At 42.5% G+C, this 24,079-nt stretch overlaps 1 protein-coding gene across 1 annotated transcript in view; it reads left to right on the top strand.

Annotated features, from left to right (window-relative positions):
* The window catches only part of SCFD1 (sec1 family domain containing 1), a 93,466-nt gene extending 83,752 nt beyond the window's left edge, over positions 1 to 9,714 (top strand). The window contains exons 21-25 of the mRNA XM_053283835.1: positions 788 to 840; positions 2,970 to 3,003; positions 6,446 to 6,511; positions 8,103 to 8,171; positions 9,475 to 9,714. Of these exons, the coding sequence (XP_053139810.1) occupies positions 788 to 840; positions 2,970 to 3,003; positions 6,446 to 6,511; positions 8,103 to 8,171; positions 9,475 to 9,498 (246 nt within the window). The 3' untranslated portion in view covers positions 9,499 to 9,714. The remainder of the gene's footprint in view (positions 1 to 787; positions 841 to 2,969; positions 3,004 to 6,445; positions 6,512 to 8,102; positions 8,172 to 9,474) is intronic.
* The last annotated feature ends 14,365 nt before the right edge of the window (positions 9,715 to 24,079 follow it).

Genomic DNA, 24,079 nt, shown 5'->3' with positions numbered 1-24,079 from the left:
TGCTGTCTTATTTTCCTTATTTGATTAAGTAGAGACAGAAAAATTGATCAAAATTGCCAGTGAAAATATCTCAGTGTCTTAGCAAAAGAAAAAAATCTTTCATATCATAATAACTTCAACATTTTTAAAAAATGAGCTGTAAGACTTCACATTTTGTAAACAAACAATTTTGCTTTAATAGTACTAATAAATCATGGAATGAAATAAGTCTGTGTTAAATGGTGAATAACGATTTTGACTGCTGTATCATCCTGGCATTTATTGCCATTACGTACTTGAAAGGAAAATAGAGACTCTTGATTATTCCTGAGGAAAAAATTGACCTTTGGCGGGGGGAACCTAGTATGAGGTTCTAAAACTCACATAGTGACATCTTGGGATTATTGCTTCACAGCTAGAACATATTATGCAACTAGTATATTTTGGAAAGTTTGGTAGCTGTGAATTTCAAATAAGTCATCTCTCCCCAACAGCACCTAGCATAGCTATTTCAGTGCTGTTGAGAGAATGAATACTTAACAAGCTATTTCATTGAAATGTTGACATTTTGAAAATATTGTGGTGGGAAATATAATTGCTTAATTGCTTCTAAATAGAGGGTTGAATTTAAACGTTCCATTCTTCCCATGGAAGGAGTGCTTCCATGGGAGGAAGACTCCTCCTTTTGGAGGAAGGAAATCTTTTGATCCAGCCCATATAGTTTAGGAAGCAGATTAATGAAAGCCACTCTCAAATTGGTAGAGCTGAAGATAGTAAAACATTGTTACAAACATTTCTCTTTAAATAGGAAACTGATGACTACAGATATTTTGACCCTAAGATGTTGCGAGGCAGTGACAGGTGAGTTTACGGTGGAATATTTTGTAAGTGTGGTACCTGTAGCTTGATATCTGGGTTCCTAAAACAACACCCGCAGTGTTACTGATCAGCACTGTTCCACTATTACTTTAAAATTGCACAATCACAATTGTGTGGCGCTACATCTGTTGGAAATACTGTGGAGTCATACAACTTGCACAGGTTTAAGTAGAACCAGAAAAGGGCTGTTCCACAACATCATGGATGGTGTTTTAAAAACACACAGTGGCACGGGCAGTACTGAACTGCCCACATTACACTATGCAACGTGTCAGCCAATCAGTCTACTTATTACCACAATATTACACTTGGCAGTTTGACCTGGTTCAAGTGCATGAACCAAACCACCAACCAGTTCTAACAAACCAGCTCGCAAACTAGTAATTCGTATTATAACCACCACTCAAATTCAGAAGTTCGAATTTGAACCAAACTGACCAAAGCAGTTCCGTGCACACCTCTAATGTAGTCCGGATGCTACCTATTATTTTTAACATTAAATCCCATTAATAGTCATCTACTAAGGAAGTCATGACTAACTTGTCGCATTGATTTCAGCAGTGCTTAGTCATGACTGGCTAGTTTGGAATACTGTTCAGTAAAGATAATGAGTAAAAGCAGCCTTCAGAACTCCCAATTATGCCTGACAAAACAAACAATGTTTGGCTATCCTCCCAGTGGAGGCCCTGCCATATAATGAAAAAGCCAAGTCCACCTCTCTAAGAAAGCAAGTTCCATAATTGCAGTATCACTCCCACAAGGCCCTGGAACAAGTGCCTAGAGCTTTAGCTTCACAAAGTACAAAATAAGAACAAGGGTTTAAATGCCAAAAACAGCATTTTGATTTTGCCCAGAAGAGCACAGGCAGTATAATATGGTCCACATTATCCACTAGGAGAGAGTTGAAAATAGGAGACGTGTCTCACTACTGTATCTTTTTATCTCATTGTGATCTGATAAAACAGGTTTTTGTAATGATCTAGTTATACAATGCTAGTCATCCCTCCCTCTAGCTGTGAGGAGTCCCAGGTAGGCTGCCACTATCCACTTTTTTTATATGAGCAGATTCACCTTCCAAGGGAATATTCTGGGAGAGTAAAGTGGAAAACCCCTCCCTACAAGAAAAGCTTGAGCAGTCTTAGGCCTTCAGGTGTGTGTGGCTAAGGCAGGACCCAATAAGGAGTGATACTCTTTAACAACAACAAGGATTTATTCATAATTGGGTGATAATGAAAACTATAGAGGCATTAACAATCACTGCTTCCATTCAAGTAAAACCTTTCCACGGGAATTATGAGAACCATGCAGTCAAATCCAAGCACATAAACAAGAATAAATTTCATCTAGCTAAACTGGTCCCTATCCTTCCTACTTCCTTCCAGGTAAAGAACTCCCAATTGATTCCCAGCCCAAGGCTCCCTTTGTCCTACAGTAGTTTCTGATCAGACCTCCTTCAGAGGCCTTCAGGGAAGAACTGATCTCTCCACACCCCTCCCTTACTTCTCTATAGACTGTTGTTCAGTAAACCCTGCCCCTCACTCTGGATTGGGCCACGGGGATTTGATTCTACCAGGGTTTCTTCCTTATTTGGAGAGGCCAACCACCTGACAATCACTACACAAACAGTAATGGTGACTAGACTGAATGCGGCAACACCTCACACTATATCCCATGGGATACAGTAGTAATCTCCTATCTCTATCTCCTCAGTCGGTCCCATTGCATAGGAGCAGAACTTTTTCCCAGCCATGCTCCAGTACTGATATCAAATGCCAGTCCAGAAGAATCTACATGGTTTTACTGTTCCTGTTGGTTTCCATATTAATATCTGGGACAATACAGCAGGTTTGATCCCAAAACCTGATTGTCTAGATGTACTTTTTGTGTGATTTAGTAACCAGCTTATAAGGACTCCATAGCTGGGCTAGATTTTTGCTAGCAGAAAATGCACAATTATAGGTTTTTCTTCATACATGTCCAGATACATACATGGACAGTTCTTCATACATGTCCAGATATACCCTATCATGCTGTAAATGATGCACATTGATTTTTAATTTTTCAAAATAGCATAGTGATTCAGTTTCTGGTAATTTTTCTCTCTATTACAGCTCAATTCCAAGAAATAAAAATCCATTTCAGGAGGTAAGACATAAACAGCTCATACTGTTCTAAATCTTTTGGCTCTAACTAAAATAGATATTTGATGGTCACTTCTAGAAGAAAATCATATCCTATTATTTGAAATAATTACTTTGATTACAGTTTTGTTGAGTGATATCTAAGAGTGTGAGCTCCTTTCATCTTCAAAGAGTTGAATAAGCATAATCTAATCCTTTTAACACTCTTGATAATATGTAAAGATTTTGATGACAAGCTGTGAAGAGAAGGTTAACACCCTGATAATTCAGGATATCAAGATAACACCCTGATACAAGGTTTTCATCATGTAAACATATTTACTTAAGTCCTGCTCCAATTTTAGTCACACTCTTTTCAAAATAAGTAGTCTCAGGCTTGCCTATGAGTAACTTAAAATATAAAACATCAAAAACATTTCCAAGGAATATTGTAAAACATAATTTGTACTATCTTTTTAGAAAACAGATATATAAGATATATGTAAAATATGTATACATAAAATATATGCAGATATATGTAAAGTGCCCAGAGATGGAAGTTTGGAGCAGTCTACAAATTTGATAAATAAATAAGTGTATTCATTGTGCAGCCTTTTTTATTTGTATTCATTTGGATTGAATTCCAGTATAATGGCGTTTTCAGACTATATAGTACTGGGGTTTAATCTTGCAACATTACCCTGCTAGAGCCATGTTTGGATTAGTACAGAATCTAGTCTAGTCTAGTCTCACTATGGGGGGAATGATGAAAGAGTGAGTAGACCCAGGGATGTCTCTGGTCCCTTCCCAGATACAACCTTGGAGTTGAAAGTTTTCTTCCACAGAAATGCCCATGAAGGAAAACTAGAAAAAATATTATCTTAGAATGAAAAATCCCAAATGGATTGTGCACAAAAACCCACAAGCGAGAAACTGGATTCCTGCTGCTTCCTACTGTAGGGGAAGGAAATTATTATATCAGAACATTCTAGAGCAGTAAAAAAAAAACCCTTGACTTTTATTATTGTGTTTTATAAAAATAAGTAAATTAAGCTGCCAGGGGGAAAGTCCTTAAAAAATCTCTGTGTGTGTGTGTATGTATTTATTTATTACATTTATAAACTGCCCCATCCAGAGGCTCTGGGCAGTATACACCAACTTTAAAAAAAAAAAAAATGCTAAAAACAATATAAATGATCAAAAATGATTAAAACTATTTAAAACCAATTAAAATACTTTAAAAAACCACAACACTTTACAAGCCCTGGAAGGCCAGGCGAAATAAATAGGTTTTTAGGGCTCTCTTAAAGGCCAACAGCAAGCCTAAGCTGCGTATATCTGCCGGGAGTGCATTCCATAGACCAGGAGCAGCTACAGAAAAGGCCCGGTTCCAAGTCGCCACTAGGCGTACCAGTGGTAACTGGAGACGGACCTCTCCAGATGACCTCAATGAGCAATGGGGATCATACCGAAGAAGGCGCTCTCTAAGGTAACCTGGACCCAAGCCATTCAGAACTGTAAAGATAATAACCAGCACTTTGTATTTCGCCTGGAAACATATCGGCAGCCAGTGCAGCTGTTTTAAGACAGGCATAATATGGTCTCTCTGGGTTACCCCAGAGACCAATCTGGCTGCCACATTTTGAACTAACTGAAGTTTCTGAACTACGTACAAAGGCAGCCCCACATAGAGCTCATTGCAGTAGTTGAGCCTGGAGGTTACCAGCTGATGCACCACTGTTTTGAGATGAGATCGTTCTCTTCAAGGAATGGACACAGCTGTTGAATCAGCCGAAGCTTATAGAAAGCGCTCCTGGCCATAACCTCCACCTGAGATACCATGGTGAGGCCTGGATCCAAGAGCACTCCCAAGCTGCATACCTGTTCCTTCTGGGGGAGTGTAACGCCATCCAGCACAGGAAGATCTAACTCATCTCTTAAATTCCGATCCCCCACAATGAGCACCTCCGTCTTGCTTGGATTCAGCTTCAATTTCCATTTAGGGAGTGAATGCCATTTCATCATGATGATGATAAGTAGAAATAGATTTGGGTGTCATCTGCATACTGATAACACCCTGCACCAAATCTCCTGATGACCTCACCCAGCGGTTTCATGTAAATATTAAAAAGCATTGGTGACAAAATGGAGCCCTGAGGGGCTCCATTACCATACAAACAGAACAAGTTCATTGAACCGTAAATTCTGTGTGTTCCTTTGCCGTCAGAAATGCAGCAGGTTGACACAAAGGGCAGGTTCTTCTTCAGTGTCCTTTTCTCATTCTTAGCAAAGAGTATTCTGCCTTCTCATTGCAAGTAAATTCTAATGATATAAACTAAATTAGCTTTGTTAGTTAAAATCTCTTAATTCTTGACAGCTGGAAGATTCATTTAATTTTATTTATTCATTTTATTTGCATCCTACCCAAACCTACATCTCTCGGTGGTTTACAGTAACATAAAACAAATTAAAACACTTCCCTCCCTGGCTTCTCCAAGATAGGGCTGAGAGAGATTCCTGCCTGCAACCTTGGAGAAGCTGCTGTCAGTCTGTGAAGACAATACTGAGCTAGATAGACCAATGGTCTGACTCAGTATATGGCAGCTTCCTATGTTCCTAAGTACTAGAAGAATTTAAAACCACAATTCTAGTTTAAAAAAAGCTTGGATGAATAAATGCAAATTTAAAGACTCCCATATATTTCTGCTTTGCCCTTCACTGGTATGGGTTTATCCAAATAACACAACTTGGGTCAAAATATGAAGTTCCGCACAGTAATAGCACAAGACCTTAAGATGCCTGAGGTAGGATACAACTTGCTGCCTTCCCTTCCACGTTGTTTTTTTTCCTTTTCCCCAGTTCCAGGGTGTTTCACTCAACTGCTCCTTCTACCTGCCTTGCATATTGCTGACAAAATAGTATGCAAGGGAGGAAGTGGATATAATGAAAGGGCAGTAGAGTACAAGAAATGTTCTTCCATTTCCTTCTTTTCATGAGTAGCCCAGTGAGGGAAGTAGGAAGGTGTACATCAGGCCAGTAGGAGGAGGTGGCGGCAGCAGCAGAGCACTACTTCGAGGGCACCTTAGGGAGCAGTGGCTCTGTCACCACTCCACAAGGAGCTGATCTGATTGTGGGCGGCCATCCTGCCCCTATGTACCTCAAACATTTGCCACGGTGTGATTGCATCATCTAACCTCATGGGAGAACCACCCCTGTTCCCTGGGTGACCTTGGGCCAATCTCACCCTTGGGTTCATCTCTTAGGTGAACTCTACCTCACAGGGTGGTTATGAAGATATCAAAGGGGTGAGATGACAAAATACCATGTGCATCACTTCGAGCTCCTAGAGGAAGAATGAGACAAAAATGTAACAAAATAAAACAAATTTGTGTATTGCTTCTACAGCAGATTTACCTCGTGGCAATACCTACAGCATTTTAAAAAATGTTTTGTTGTTTGCACTGTAGGCAATTGTGTTTGTAGTTGGAGGAGGTAACTACATTGAATACCAGAACCTCATTGATTATATAAAGGTATGCTTGAATGCTGTAGTCTGTGATTATGTTTGCAAACTGGTTGTTTATGACTCCTTTTTTAAAACTGCTATGAAGTTTCTAGATAGATACCTTTATTTTCCAAGCTAATTGTACAAAACACCAATTATTTCTGTGCTACAGAAAACTATGAAACTAGCTCCACATGCCCAGTAAGGCTTTTGATGTTTCCTTGTGAAAAACAAGCATCTCTCAAGACTGCTCACATGCATAATGGGCCTTGTACACTGTTTGAAACTTCAGTGAGCATTCTATTGCAGCAGACTTCAGTTCAGATTGTGAACTAAACTCTAATGAAACAAGTTAGGTCATGCACCAAGACAGTGATGGTAGTGCATGATTATGCCCCAAGCCAGGCAGGGGCAGCAGGGGCATTTCTAACTTGCATTGGAGGTGGGGGAGGGGAAAGAAGAGGCATGCTCCAGTGGGGCAAGAAGGGGAAATGAACAGCATGCCTCACTAGGATGAGGAGACTGCTAGTAGCAGGAAAGCTTATGGAATGGCACCTGTGGTGACAGGGACTGTCACTTGCCAGCCCTACACCCCACCTCACACCCACACCTAAAGTGACCACCTTACCTTGCCTCAGTGGGAGGGCCACCCCAGGAATTACAGTGTAAGAGACTTGGGTGCAGTGCTACACTTTCCCCAGTGCCAGAGGGGTGCTTTAAGAGATACAAAGCCCCCTTGAGCTCCACCAGCCTCTTGGAGCGTGTGCACAGAGCACCAGGAAGTGTAATCCGGTGTACAATTTAATTGTAAACCACCCAGAGACACTGGGACAGTATAGAAATATGTTAAATAAATAAAGAATAACTAATCCTTCCCAGCATTTTCCTCAACGAGCTCCTATGGGGGGAAAGTGCAGGAAGGAGCACACTTTCCAATGTGTGCCTTCCAAGATGGCACTGGGGCTCCAGGGCTCTGTTTCTCTAAAGGGGCCCCACTGGTGCTGGGCAAAATGCAGTACTGTGTGGTGGGAATGTTGGCCTCCACATGGTGCCAGGTGGGGCTGTGTGGAGCATTCCGCTTTGGCTAAAACTTTGCAGAGGCCTAATAAACCATTGGAGAGGTGCTTAGTGTCAACAGGAGCCACCACTGGCTCCCGGGCCTTACAGTAAAGATCACTGAAATATAGGAAGTGGGTGAAGAACAGTGGAGCAACAGAGAAGGCATCATTCAGTATGCAGCTTCCTGTATTGCCTCCGATTTTGCCCCCAAACTCTGGGTGTAAAAGACATCCTGTCTGGGAATATTTTGAAGAAATGCCTTCGCTGGGTAAAAAGGAAAACATGTTACATGTAAGTACAGTAGCACAGCAAGGAGATGCAGGGCAAGTTGGCACAGGTAATGGATAAAGGTAATGAATAAAGGTTTAAGAAATATGTGAAGACCTATCAGAGGGAAATTTGATTTAAATCAGTGATATAGACTGAGTTTTGTTTTGGTGATTTATATCCTGATTTCAGTTGTCTTGATTTAAATCAATCCATCCTGGTTCTGAAATTGCAATTGTGCCTTTTAAAATATAAACAATAATGTATTGATGAGATCTGATTCTCTTTCATAGGGCAAGCAAGGTAAACATGTCTTGTATGGCTGCAGTGAACTCTTTAATGCTGCACAGTTTTTAAAACAGGTAAGAATTTAAGTGACAGCACTTAATATTTTCAAATATTTTGAATTCACTTAACAGTTCTGTTACAAATTCTGTTGAACAAGCATTAGTATTTATCAAGTTTGTTTTAATAAGGCCTTGTGATACTTTATCAACAACTCTGACAAGGCCTGTCAAGGTGTGGTGGACAGGTCTTTTGTTGGTTGTGTTTTTGAGGGGTGGATGGGGTCTTGTATACATGCCCAAAATAATGCCATAGAGAAAGCATGAGCTAATAAGATGAAGAGGAAGGATAACTCTTAAGGAGTGCTCACTCATTTCACATGAAAAGATACACCAAGTTAGAGGCAACATCTAGCTCTGCATTTCAGTTGACCAGCACCATTTCCCCCCAATGGACTTGCTTGCTTCTTCCAGCCTAGCTGACCTAGTCTCCAAGTGTTCCAAACATAAGGCCTCTGGGGCTTGCTGTTCCCACTACACCATCCAATGCAAGGAAAAAAGGCCCTTTCCAAATTAGAGCACCTTAATAGAGAGAGAACCCGTTGAAGTGATCATAACTCCACTTAAAGTAAATACATCACAGCAAAGATAGAATCTTTTCCTGTCCTGCTATCCACAAAGGTTAGCTGCTCAGCCTGTTTTAAGTTTAGAATGCATCTTTGCCCTGCATGTATTTTATGTGTGTTGGGTCTAACTATAGAGCATTGAAGCAAAAGTAATGATTTAAGTATGCATCATTTGGAATTAAATGAAGTTTTTCTGCAAAGATATTAATTAATATACATGGTATATTCCTGCCACGCTGATTGATTTATTCAGTCAGTCAGTCAGTCAGTCTCTGTATTGGGAACACTGTCCACAGGTAGAAGGATCTCCAGACGATTCAAGATAATCACCAAGGTGCGTGTATAGTGAGAATAAACATGAGAGTCCTAGGTTATTTGACCAAGCAGAAGAGTGGGACTAGATGGGGATATGCACAAATCTCCCATTCTCCATTATGGATAATTGTGTTTTCTGCACACAAGCCAAGCAGGGAGAGGAGAAAAAAAGGCCCTGTGAAGCTCTGTGAGGATCCTTCCATGCACAGGCTGTGTGCCCACACAAGGACGGCTCAAGCCCCATCTATGCTTAATAAAAGACTGCTTTGTTTTATAGAAAATTCCTGAGAAAATAAATTGCCTTAAATCTGAAAATATGTTTTTACTTTTTTGTTTCTCTTTAAGTGTTATATTAACCACCCAGTATCAAGATGTAGTTAAGCATTCCTTGTAAATTGGAAAATGGCAGTCTAATATTTTTCTTGTCTCTTTGTATTTAGCTTTCCCAACTTGGACAGAAATAAGACAGGAAAAGATCATTATCCGATACTAACTGGCACTGTAGCAAAGTATGAAGAAAAGATCATGGCAGCAGTTAACACCTTAACCTGTGCATAATATTTAAACCTCAACTGATTCATTACTGTGGTAATTTTTATGAAAGGATGTTCTGTACTTATATGTGCATATGACATGCAGAATAATACATTCAAATAAACCACAACACGAATTCTGCCTGCTATGATATTTCTGTGATTTGTGGGGGGGTTGATTATTCAGTTTAATCAATTATATCTGAAATAAAATGTATGCTAATGTTTTTTAATTTGGCCTGTTCAAATATATAAATTAATCCAGAATCTTCATAACAGACCATTTTAGTTCATCTAAGTAATTTTTGTATAGCTGAAGGCACTTAGTTTCTGTGTAATTAATCATTTCTACTTACCTTCTAATGTATAAGGCCATTCTTATTTCACTTTCGAGCCTGTAATATTCATAATTCTTCTCATTGCACTGTTGAGGGAACAGAGGCAAGGAGGAATGTTCTGTGCTCACCTAGTATCTAGTAAATGATCTGGTATCACTGCTGCATCTGAACTGCTTTCAGAAGTGCATTATAGGGATGTGCATCAATAACAGATTACAGCCTTTGTCTCAGAGCTAGCTCATGTGAGGGAAGGAAAATGCTGAGTCATCCCTGCTGAGCTGCTTGGGTGGGCTTCTCACAAAACCTTTCTATATTTCTGCAAGATTTAAAATGCTACCACAAAACACCCTAAAGTTTGCAGAGAAGTGGGCCAGTGGATTGGGTCCTTTAATCCAAGGTCCCTCTGTAACTGGGTATTGGGCAATACAAAAATACCTTTCACGTGTAGGCCTACATGGGATGAGAAAACTGATAGCTGCTGAGCACTTGAGGATGCTTTTGCACCAGAGAAATCCCCTTTTCTGCACCCCACCCCTTTTCCTCAGTTAAAAACCAACTCTGAGAGGCTTGTAAAAGGAAAAGAACCAAAAAAAACCCCAGTTTTATTCAATTACTACAGACTTCTTCCGTCTGAGGCTTTTAGATTTAGATACAATTCAAAAATACTTAGTAGGTTACAAAAATAGGTTGTCAGGCTTCAGTTTTAGGTTGCATTTAGGCACGCTTAGATGTTTACAGAGTCTTTTGCAACACCCTAGGTGAGTTGGGCATAGGCTAGTATTTCTTATTTTAATTACATTGCAGGTAAACAATACTAGAACAGTATCAGGGATATATAAAGCACACACACCAAGAAATAGACATTTCTAACACAAAATCTAACTAAACAAACATTTCCCTAAATCAATCTTTCCAAAGCCAAAGCCCAGGCTCCCTATTCTTGAACTCCCCAAACTCCCCTTCAGTTCTCTCTTCCTAGAGCTGCAGTCATCCTGTTGCAGCAAACTCCATTGTCACATGTCCCCTTGCTCCTCCAGCACAGAACTTCCTTTCTTGTTACCAGAATTCCCAGCAACAGCTCTCTAGGTCCCACCCACCCCTGGTGGACTGATTGGGCGATCTCTGTCAGTCAAGACAAGGGTTTACTTCCAGTTAACTCTAGAGGGAGTGGAGACTGGTCACTATTCTCCTGGAAAGGGGGTTGGCTTAAGGCGTGGGGAGGGTGTCCTTACACACACACACACCCTGCTGCTTTTCCCCTGCCATTGCTGCTGTCCAAATCGCTAGCGTGAGGTGGCTGTGTACCCTCTTGCCACCCCGGTCAGCATAATATCAGAACTGTTCGGCGTGTGCATGTGTAACGTCCATGCACTTGCAAGCCAGTTCCAGTATTACGCTGACCGGGGCAGCAGGGTATACAGCTGCCCTGCGTCCACAATTTTGACAGCAGCACCAGTGAGGAAACACAGCGGGGGAGGCATGGACACCCCGCACCTTAAACCAACCCCCTCCCCACCTCCAAACCAGCTCGAATGCCGGTCCTTTGAACCAGTTTGGTGGTCCGTGAATAGACTGCCGAACTGGTTCATGCACACCCTTAGTGCATTACATAATATGACATCATTTCCCCTCATATTTCTGAGTGGGAAATTATATGCATAATGGTTAGTATTATACATATATACTGTATGTTATGAAGCAAGATAGAAAAAGCACTGACGTTTTTGAACTTTGGTGCTGGATAAGACTTTTGAGGATACTGTGGACAGCCAGGAAAACAAACAAATGGATCATAGAACAAATCAATCCAGAATTTTCACTCGAGGCACAAATGACCAGGCTCAGACGATCATACTTCGGACACATTATGCAAAGATCCAGCTCCCTTGAGAAGTCCATAATGCTGGGAAAAGTTGAAGGAAAGGAAAGAGGATGACCAGCAGCAAGGTTGATGGACTCGATTACCACAGCAATGAATGCACCACTGAGAGAGCTTAAAGGCCAAGTTGAAGACAGATAATCCTGGAGGGAATCTATCTATGTGGTCTCTTAAGAGTCGAAACTGACTTGATGGCACTTAATCAATCAATCAATGGTTAGCATCATGACTGCCATATATTCTATATGGGACTGACCTTCAAAGGCTGCAAGTGGTGCAGAATGCTGCAATTTGACGGTGGCTGAACTGTCATGTGGGCGTGCGCAAGTTTTGCATAACATTACAGAGCATCTTTCCTCTCCTCCATGAGGAGGAATGGTTCGTAACGTTGGATCTCTGGGACACATACTTCCATATCAGAATCCAACCCAACCACAGACAGTTTCTAAGGTTTACAGTGGGACCTGCAACAGCACCCTATGCTGTTGCTGTTTGGACTGGTGCTGGCACCCCATGTATTTATGAAATGCATGGCTGTCATTGTGGCTCACCTTTGGGCACAGGGCCTAACCATTTTTCTGTACCTCGACGACTGGCTGCTAGCAGGGAGAGAGAGAAAATGAGTTAGTTTTGCAAGTCTTGACAATCCTGAGTTTACTCGAGTATCTAGGCATTCAGGTCAACTGGACAAAGTCCAGACTGGAGCTTGTCAAGTGCATAGAGGACATAGGAACAGTCCTCGATGCATGGTTGCAACATACATTTCTACCTGAGGAACACTTCCTCCACATAGAGGACATAGGAACAGTCCTCGATGCATGGTTGCAACATACATTTCTACCTGAGGAACACTTCCTCCACATAGAGGACATAGCAACAGTCCTCGATGCATGGTTGCAACATACATTTCTACCTGAGGAACACTTCCTCCTCCGCACTAGTAACTTCTTTCATGATGCAACCCAGACAAAAAGCCCACAAAGTTCAGAAACTACTGGACCTGATGGCGTCATGCAACTCAACTGTGCACTTCGCTAAACTACGTCTTTGGCATCTTCAACTTTGGTTTCTGTCTGTATTTCATCCAAATGTGGACAATGCACAGATGCTCTTAAAAATTCCACCGCCAATCCTTGTGTCCCTACAATGGTGGACAAAACAGAACAGCCTGCTGTCCAGAGTCCCCATCTGGGTACCCCAACCTTCAGTCTGGTTGACAATGGATTCATCCTTATGGGGCTGGGGAACCCATTGTGGGGATCATCAAGCTCAAGGCCTGTGGTCACTGAGCCAATGCCAGATGCACATAAACTTCTTGGAGCTCCTGGCGGTGTGTCTCAAATCCTTCCAGTTTCTCTTAACAGGTAAGCTCATTCAAGTCAGCCTGGACAATACTACAGCGATCACATACTTAAATTGTCAAGGATGGATGGTCTCCCACTCCCTTTGCATGCTCAGTCTGCAAATTTGGAGCTGGGCCATAACACAACAGATAGGCCTGGTCGTGATTCACATCAAAGGAGTGGAGAACACGTTGGTGGACTGTCTCAGCAGGTCTTCACTTTATCTGGAGTAACACAAATGGGAGGACAATCTCCAATACCTCCACCCATTGTTTCGGGCCTGGGGTACTCCAGAGATCGGTCTGTTTGCTACACTCATGAAAAGAAAGTGCCCCCACTACTGCTCGAGCGCTGGCATCAGCCGTGGCTCCAGAGAGGATGCTTTCCAATTCAACTGGGGTTGACGGTTTCAATATATTTTTCCGCTCCACTCTCTGTTGAACAGAGTACTGGTGAAAATCCTGCAGGAATCTGCAAATTCCATCTTGATTGCTCCATGGGAAGTCCATGGTCACCCTGGCAGCCATGGTTTCAGCAAGCACTCAGACTGTCGAAAGGTCACGACAGGTGTCTGCTTCAATGCAAGGATCTTCTCCTGCAAGGAAACAGAAGGCTCCACCATCCCGACATAAGGACTCTGAACTTAACCATGTGGAGAATAGGCTCCTGAAGGACATCTTTCTGTCCTCAATGACAGAAAGAAATCCACTTGTGTCAACTACAACAGCAAGTGGAAATGGTTCAAACGTTATGCTCAGAAACACGGTTTCCTGCCTCATAAGGCTACCTCCCGGGAGGTCTTGCTTTACCTCACATCTCTGAAGCACCATAACCTGGCCAATGTTTCCATCAAGGTGCACCTGGCAGCTATTTCTGCTCGCTATCCTGGGTGGGACGGGAAAACCGTCTTTTCTCATCCAAACTCAAAGAGGTTCCTTAAGGGGTTAAACAACTTTACCCACCTATCCGACAGCCCACTAATCAATGGAGCCTATCCCTCATCCTATGAGCCCTGACAGAGCCTCCATTCGAGCCCATGGCTACGGCACCTCCTAAATTAGTAATGTTAAAAATGGCCTTTTTGTTAGCCATAAAATCGGCTTGCTGTGTAAGCGAGCTAAATGTTCTTTGAATTGACGTACCCTATGTTAAGTTTCATGAGGACAAAGTGGTGCTTCACTTGGACCCCAATTCAGGCATAAAGTAATCACTAATTTCCATACTGATAATGACATAGTTTTACATACCTTCTTCCAGAACCCCACTACACCTCTTGTGCACTCGTTGCATTCCTGGATGTGAGACATGCTCTCCTCTTCTACTTGAAACTGATCAAGCCCTATAGAAAGACAAAAAGGTTTTTTGTAAGGCTAACAAACATCAAGACAGAGACTCTCTCCCGCTGGATCATGGAGTTACTATTTCTGGCTTACAAGACTTCTGGCTTACAAGAACCATTGTGGGGGCTCAGAATCTGAGGGATGAGTTAGATCTCCCTGTGCTGGATGGGGTTACACTCTCCCAGAAGGAGCAGGTGCACAGCTTGGGAGTACTCCTGGACCCAAGCCTCACCCTGGTATCTCAGGTGGAGGCCATGGCCAGGAGTGCTTTCTATCAGCTCCGGCTGATTCGACAGCTGCATCCATTCCTCGGAGAGGATGACCTCAAAATAGTTGTGCATCAGCTGGTAACCTCCCGGCTTGACTACTGCAATGTGCTCTACGTGGGGCTGCCTTTGTACGTAGTCTGGAAACTTCCATTAGTTCAGAATGTGACAGCCAGATTGGTCTCTGGGGCAACCCGGAGAGACCATATTATGCCTGTTTTGAAACAGCTACACTGGCTGCCAATATGTTTCCGGGCAAAATACAAAGTGCTGGTTATTACCTTTAAAGCCCTGAACGGCTTAGGTCCGAGTTATCTAAGAGAGCGCCTTCTTCTACATGATCCCCACCGCATGTTAAGGTCATCTGAGGAGGTCCGTCGCCAGTTTGTCTGGTGGCAACGCAGAGGCGGGCCTTCTCTGTAGCTGCTCCTGGGCTATGGAATGCACTCCTGGCAGAAATTTGTAATTTGAGATCATTGCTGTCCTTCAAGAGAGCCCTTAAAACATACTTATTTGGCCTGGCCTTCCAGAGTTTTAAATGATTAATTGTTTTAAACTGTTTTAAACTGTTGCCCTGATTTTCAGGGCTTTTAGTTGTTTTATTGGTTTTATTGTGTTTTAATTGTTTGGTTTTAATTGTTAATTGTTTTAATTGTTTTTATCATGTTGTGAACTGCCCTGAGCCATTTTGGAAGGGCAGTATATCAATCAATCAAATAAATAAATAAAGGTGGACCCTCCTGAAACCATACAGGCCCATTCTACTAGGGCCTATGCAACTTCTGCTGCCCATATGGCAGGAATCAAGCTCAGAGACATCTGCACTGCAGCAGCCTGGTCTTCTGAGCATACCTTTGTAAAGTATTACGCATTCAACCTTCACTCTGTGGCTCAGGCCAGTTTCAGGAGGGGTGTGCTGAAAGGGGTCTTACCTTAGCATACTATGTCCCCCTCCAGACTGAAATCTCATTAGTCATCCACTCTTATGAGTGTAATGGATCATGATCCAGATAAACAGGTTGCTCACCTGTAACTATTGATCTGGTAGTGACCGTTGTAGTCATAAGACCCTCCCACCAGCCCCACTGCAGTATGCAAAGTGACAATAGGTATATTTGCAGAGTTTAAAAGACACTACTTACCTTGTGGAAATGTACACTGCTTCCATAAGACATTTGGATTCCAATGTCGGTCCTCCAGGAACTGAGGAATAAACACGAGACCGCCCAAACGGAGGAAACACGCCACGTGCAAGGGGCAGGGCTAAGCGCTTTGTGGAGCTAGTCAATTCTGCCCGAATGGTCCACAGAACCCACTCTTATGACTGCAACGGATCACTACCAGATCAGTGGTTACAGGTGAACAACCTGTTCTTATGCACATAATTGACAATGAGCAGTGCACTAACACGATATAACAAAAGATCAAGCATATGTGCTTTGCACTTGGGATACAAAGATTTTTATAATATTTGTCAATTTCTGTGCCATTTTGTTGGCATCTTGTACTGCTCCCCTGTCTGTACTCAACAAACCTATAGAATAAATCAGATGGAGGCAGGATACAAAACAAACACACTTTGCTTTGTCTGCTGCATGGCTCTTTGGTAGACTTCAGTAGCTGATTAAATCTTTTAAATCTGTATCAACCAAAAGATGTATTAAATGTACACAGCTTGGAACTAGCTTCATTTAATTGTATTTGCCAAAATCCATTACTAGCATCCAATACTGTATACAATTTAGCACCTACTAGTAATTTCTTCCACAGGTGATAACTGAAAATGTTCTTTCAAAATGGCTCTATTCATGCCGTTTAGGATCCAAATTCTTATCTATTCCACCCTGGTTTTATCCATGATCACTACAGGATTAACCCACTCTGTAGTTTGCTCTGCTTTCACAATCACTCCCAACTGTTCCATTCTTTGACGTTCTGTACCTATTTTTGCTCTCAATGTAATGGAAATTTTTCAAGGGCCATGTACCACTGGAGGTATCTGTGGATTTAGTTTGATTGAATAACAAGGTAAACAACTTATTCTTTGAAATACATCTCTGTACTCTCCCACAAAATATTTTCTCTCCTATTTTATGCTGCTTTGTTGTACCAAATTTAAATTGGTTACTGCCTTCAATCCTAAAACAAAATTTAAATTTGTTGTACCCAATTTAACTTGGTTACTACCTTCAATCCTAAAACAGCTTGTGCCTCAAAAGTAACTATTTGAAATTATAACAATATATTCTTTTATCTTTATAAGCACATGCAATATCAAACTTTCACAAATGTTGAAATCTCTTGAATAAGTAACCAAATTAGTATTTGATCTTTTCAAAGGTAGTGTCTGCAAAGTTTAGTATATCTTAAGAGAAAATACATTTGTGCTCCTGTATCTATCTTAAAATTTACAGTCACGTGTTTATTTATAACAAGACCAAGTGTCACAAGATCACAGTCATTACCAGTTCCTGGAAAGCAATTGGCTATTTCAGATGCTTTTCAAGAACTGCATTGGAATCAAATCCAGCCGACCACCTGATTAAGTTTGACACCCCTGGTTTGGACAATTTGCAACAAATTGGGATTTCTTACATATTATTTCAAGTCCATATTACGCTCATTCAGATGGAATGGCTGAAAGAACAATGGAAACTGAAAAAGACAATGAAAAATTATATGATGGCTAATACAGAGTTGTATCTTAGGAGTGTTCCCATAAGCTAGCAGACTCTTTTAGGAGATAAGTTACCAGCTCAGTTATTGATGGGTCAAAGAACAAGACTGCCAACAACAGGAGTTTTATTGGAACCACAAGCTGCCATACCTGAACTGAGAAAGAGACAGGACAAACACAGGTCATGGTTCCAAAGTCCTCCCCCTTAAAGGTGGAAGAAAATATCTATATCCAGCAAGATGGATTGTGGAAACCTGCACAAGTAGTAGGAAAAAACAAAGCACCAGGATCCTATGTGTGTGTGGGGGGGGGGGAGATGTGATTTACAAAGTTTAAAAGGAACTTTGCTACATTCTGGACAAATGCAACAGATAAACAATATACTGTTAATGATGCCACAGTAAATTAAACTAGAAGCCCAGCAGAGAGGGAGAGGGAGAATCTATCAACTTCCCACCCAGTGCTGCCTAGAGTGAGAGACCAGATGGGTGCTGGGGTTCCTTCTGCTGTTGCCTGCCTACTTCTGCTTCCCCTGTGGGACTGCAGCCTCAGGTTAACATCTATGGGAAGTGTGGGCAGGATTGGGACTAGCCCCTGAGTGACATAGCTGTTCCTCGGGTCACCTGCTCAGTTTTGGGCTTTATAGGAAGGCTCCTTGTGGCGGTGGGGTTGCCACCAAATGGGTGACACCAAAGCGGGTCACCCCTTTGGGGGAGCCACTTCGGGGGAGAATGAGGGCAAGGGCTAGAGGGCTTCTGTTTAATCAGTTTAAAGCTGTTTTTGACTTGGGTTGAAGTTGCTGTAATGTATTTGGGTTCGTCTGGAGAATGGGGGGACAGGGGGCACCTTCGTTGACTATGGGGCAGCTATCCCAGTGGTTGAGGGGAATAGAAAAAGTAACATTGGCAGGTCAGCAGGCCGTTCCAGGGGAAGGGTAGTCAGAAATTTAATAGCAGTCTCCCCTTCTGGCTGTCCTGCCAGCTCTTTGACCTCGGGGAGCACTGCCAACATCCCACATAGCCTTACCCTGCTCCTCTATAATGCCAGGTCAGTCTAAAATAAACCTGGACTCATCCATGATTTGATCATGGATGAAGAGGCCGACTTGGTTTGTATTACCGAGACTTGGTTGGGGGAGGCTAGTGATCCAGTTTGGTCCCAGCTTCTTCCTCCAGGGTATTCTGTAGAGGAGCAGGTATGGGGACGTGGGCGGGGAGGTGGAGTGGCTGTGGTCTATAAGGATAACATCTCCCTTACCAGGGTCCCTGTTAGGGTATCAGACCATACTGAATGTGTGTACTTACATTTGGGGACCAGGGATAGATTGGGACTTCTGTTGGTGTACCAATCGCCCCACTGCTCAGCGGAATCCTTTACTGAGCTCATGGACTTGGTCACGGAACTTGCATTGGCGTCTCCCAGACTCTTGGTGCTGAGGGACTTCATGTTTATTTCAGGACCAGTCTGTCCAGGGTAGCTCAGGAGTTCATAGCAGTCATGACAACTATGGGCCTACTCCAAGTAGTCTCTGGACCAACCTTTATTGCAGGTCACACGCTTCATTTGGTCTTTTACTCTGATCAGAATGGTGTTCCATGGTTGGAGACTCCTGTGATTTCCCCATTGACATGAACGGACCACAATCTGGTTAAGGTTGGACTTACAACCACTTCCCACCTCCGCAGGGGCGAGGAGCCTATTAGAATGGTCCGCCTGAAGAGGTTATTGGACCCAGTAGGATTCCAAGAAGCCTTGGAGGGATTCAATGTTGGCTTTGCCAGTGATCCTGTTGATGCCCTAGTTGAGAATTGGAACAACTTGCTCACCAGGGAAGTAGACACGATTGCTCCCAAGCGTTTCCTCTGACCCACTTCAAAATTGGCCCCTTGGTAAATGGAAGATCTACGGGGGCTGAAGAGGCAAGGTAGGCGACTGGAGCGCAAGTGGTGAAATCCGACAGATTGCAACATAGAGAACATCTAAAGATCTATGCTCAGGCAATACGTGTAACAAAGAGTCGGTTCTTTTCTGCGCGTATTGCCTCTGTGAGTTCACATCCAGCTGAGTTGTGAGGGGTTGTGAGGGGACTAGTATCTGCTCTCCCATCCCTTGAACCAGAATTTGGAGTTATCAGTTACCCACTGTGATGTGTTTAAAGAGTTTTTCGCAGATAAAATCTCTTGGATTTGGGCCGACCTAGATGGAGACTCCACAATTAATTTGATGTCTGAACTGGAGGTGCCCAACAACAACTCTTACATGATTCGACTGGATCACTTTCAGTTTGTGACTCCTGAGGATGAGGACAAGCTGCATGGAGCAGTGAGGCCTACAGTACCACTTGTTCTCTTGACCCTTGTCCAACAGGGCTTGTTCTATCTAGCAGGGAGGCTGCTGTAGATAGCCTGGTGGAAATCATAAATGGTTCTCTGAGGAAGGGCAGGATGCCTCCTTGTCTTAAGGAAGCAATCATTAGACCTCTTCTAAAGAAGCCTGCATTAGATCCCTTGGAGTTGAGCTATTATCGGCCTATTTCCAACCTCCCATGGCTGGGCAAGGTAATTGAGAGGGTGGTGGCCTCTCAGCTCCAGGCGGTCTTGGAGGAAACTGATTATCTAGACCCATTTCAAACTGCTTTTCGGGCAGGCTATGGGGTGGAGACTGCCTTGGTCGGCCTGATGGATGATCTCCAATTGGCAATTGACAGAGGAAGTGTGACTCTGTTGGTCCTTTTGGATCTCTCAGCAGCTTTCGATACTATCGACCATAGAATCCTTCTCGAATGTCTGAGGGTGTTGGGGGTGGGAGGCACTGTTTTACAGTGGTTCCACTCCTACCTCTCGGACAGATTCCAGATGGTGTCGATTGGAGATTGTTGCTCTTCAAAATCTGAGCTTAAGTATGGTGTCCCTCAAGGCTCCATACTTTCTCCAATGCTTTTTAACATCTACATGAAACTGTTGGGAGAGATCATCAGGGGATTTGGAGTTGGGTGTTACCAGTATGCTGATGACACCCAGATCTACTTCTCCATATCAACTTCTTCAGGAGCTGGCATATCCTCCCTAAATGCCTGCCTTGAAGCAGTAATGGGCTGGATGAGGGAGAATAAACTGAAGCTGAATCCAGATAAGACGGAGGTACTTATTGTGCCTTTTCAGAACTCTAGAGATGATTTCGCTCTACCTGTTCTAGATGGGGTCACACTTCCCCAAAAGATACAGGTTTTCAGTCTGGGAGTACTTCTGGATCCACACCTCTCAGGTTGAGGCGGTGGCCAGGGGTGCTTTCTATCAGCTTCGGCTGATATGCCAGCTGCGTCCGTTTCTCGAGATCAATGACCTCAAAACAGTGGTACATCTGTTGGTAACCTACAGACTTGATTTCTATAATGTGCTTTACATGGGGCTGCCTTTGTACATAGTCCAGAAACTTCAGTTGGTACAGAATGCGGCAGCCGGATTGGTCTCTGGGTCATTTCGGAGAGACCACGTTACTCCTTTACTGATGGAGCTGCACTGGCTGCCAATAGGTTTCCGGACAAAATACAAAGTGCTAGTTATAACTTATAAAGCCCTAAACAGCTTAGGCCCTGGGTATCTAAGAGAGCGTCTTCTTCACTACAAGCCCCACTGCCCATTGAGATCATCTGAGGAGGTCTGTCTCCAGTTATCGCCAGCTCGTTTGGTGGCTACACAGAGACGGGCCTTCTCGGTCACTGCCCCAAGATTGTGGAATGCTCTCCCTACTGAGATACGATCCTCCCCATCTCTTGGAAATTTTAAAAAATACCCTGAAAACCCATCTTTTTACCCAAGCTTTCTCAGCTTCCTAAATTTTTTAGGTTTTAATCTCTGGTTTATTTTTAAATTGCTTTATGCTGTTGTTAACTGCCCAGAGATAAAAGTTTGGGACAGTGTACAAATTTGATAGATGAATGAATGAATAAATAAATAATAGTAGGGGGAAGAGCAAAATAAAGTTGAACCAGTGGTGACCTCTAGGGGAAGGATTATGAGAAAGCCCTTCAGGTTTGCAACAGATGAATAAGTTTTAAAAACTCTTGGGGGGGGTGATTGTGTATTGGGTTACTCAAGTGTAAGTTTGAGTACTGCTTGTGTAAAGTTGATATAACACTGAGTAGCTATAAAAGGAGGCACCTGCATATGTAAGCCAGTTGCCTGCTGGCTCAAATTATGGTGTTTTGTGTGTTCTGCCTCCATCTGGTTTATTCTGTATATTTGCTGGGTACAAACATAATATCCTGCAACTCCCCTTGGCTCACTGGTGGTGATCATGTAAAGAAAGTCCATGTTTCTAGGTCATACATCATCCAGAACAATTGCAGGCTCCTATTTTGCATATTGAAGATTAAGTTGATGGAATGGTGTCCAAAAAATTAAGAAAATGGTACTTTAGACATTTTTGATGGGTGGAGTTTGCTTTATGCCCAAGTATGTCTACTGATCTTTCTCCTGATCAATTTGTTAGCAGTTCATCTTGTTTTGTCTTTTTGCAGTGAAGCAGATTGGGTACAATGATGCACAAGACCGAAAAACATCCAACTCTCAGCCTGCTTGCTGCTAAGCAACCATGATTCCTACTAAGTAGCTGTAACACAGCCTTCAGACAGGCAGTTATAACCATGCAATTGGTATTATACCTGCACTGTTTTTCTCCTATTTGTAGGTGTGCTGCTAAGCATGTTGGGGTAGTGGGTAGTGCTGATGGACATTGTTACTCTGTTGCAGAGTAAGATGCAGTTTTGGATTGGACCCAAAAACTGACCTTGGGGTGTGCTTGTTCTAGGTAAATAGGTAATTGATACCTTTTGTATTTACTTTTCAAAGATCATAGAAGGCATCTTTTATTGTGCTAAAAATATGTTGCTAGAAACTCTGAACACTGATATTACAGGTGGAGTTCAACCATTTATTTTGAATCTGCTCTTATTTGAAGTAATAGAATGTGAATCTACAAGACAGAAAGGCTGCTGTACAATGCTGCATTGTAGAGCTACTTTAGGGTAAGTTCATTCCATTGGCACCATGATTTCACCCATTGTATGCATGAACCATCCAACACTGCATCCAATACTCTCAACCCTATTCAACACAATAGGGTAATACAAATGACCATTGTCATCTATGTGTTTACCATTTTTTGTACAAACAGTACTCCCTTGGAATATGATATGGTGGCTGACATGCTAACTAATGAAGCATGAATGTTAGAAGGGTCTGCAGGGGTGCAACAGGAGCTCTTGGACAATTCCCCCAGTTCTCCTATGGGATACATGATTGTACAAGAGAGCCAATACCTCCAAGTGCTGCTTATGCGCTGGAAGAATGGAAATACATGACCGACCCTCAGGCACAGAGATGAAATTTGCATGCTAATGTAATAGACTAGCTATCTTACTAATATGAAACCTGAACAACCCATAAGGAAACTAATGCACAGCAATTTTAAGATAAACACAACAAAATATTTTTTTTCACAGATTGCACAGCTGACATGTAAATATTGGGACATTCATACCAAATTTATCCAACAAATATTTGATTGATTGATTAGGAACATAGGAACCTGCCATATACTGTGTCAGACCATTGGTCTATCTAGCTCAGTATTGTCTTCACAGACTGGCAGCGGTTTCTCCAAGGTTGCAGGCAGGAATCTCTCTCAGCCCTATCTTGGAGAAGCCAGGGAGGGAACTTGGAACCTTCTGCTCTTCCCAGAGCAGCTTCATCCCCTGAGGGGAATATCTTGCAGTGCTCACACATCAAGTCTCCCATTCATATGCAACCAGGGCAGACCCTGCTTAGCTATGGGGACAAGTCATGCTTGCTACCACAAGACCAGCTCTCCTCTCCTATTTCTAGTTAGTTGTGATGCTATTTTATCCTCTCCTATTTCTCTCCTCTCCTATTTCTATTCAGTTGTGATGCTATTTTCATGCTGGAAGTAACATTGCTACAGGAAGGATGCCCTGAGAACCTTGCAAAAATAGCTACTGATGTTCTTATTAATTACATCAATTAATGTAATTAATTAATGTAATAAGAACATCAGTAGCTATTTTTGCAAGGTTCTCAGGGCATCCTTCCTGTAGCAATGTTACTTCCAGCATGAAAATAGCATCACAACTGCAGTGACGCACTGCTTAGTAGGCATGCAGCAGCCTTGCCTCCACAAGCAGCACAGATGGGCTGTCAAGTGCATTGCAGCAGCATGCACACCTCTGTCTTAGATAGTTGTGATACGATAAGGGTGGCTGATTGGTGGTTGACCTGCCCATTATCCTATCACATGCAGCCCACAAGCTGCCTCAATGTTTGTTTTCTGTGAGTCATGGGTGATTCTGGAGAAGGAAAGATGACACACACGCACACTCACAACTGTGAGTTTAAATGGGCTTTATTAAGGCTAATGATTACAAGTGTAGGTGATTAGGCATATAGGCAAGTAGTTATCCATTTCATTTTTCTATGATTGTAGTGCAGTGTTCAGTAACAGCTAAAAGCATTCCTAAAATCATTTCTCCTTTTCTCAAAATGCAGAGCTGCTAGCTAGGAAAGAGTTTTTGGCCTCGCCAAGAAACAGGTAGTCGCATTATCAGCCAGCTGTGCAAGAGCGCCTTATCTTGCTGTTATGTAGCAAAAAGTC

This window comes from Hemicordylus capensis, chromosome 1, assembly GCF_027244095.1.
Source record: "Hemicordylus capensis ecotype Gifberg chromosome 1, rHemCap1.1.pri, whole genome shotgun sequence".
Lineage (NCBI taxonomy): Eukaryota > Metazoa > Chordata > Lepidosauria > Squamata > Cordylidae > Hemicordylus > Hemicordylus capensis.
Note: the sequence above shows the minus strand (reverse complement) of the source record. Positions and strands in the feature narration are given on the sequence as shown.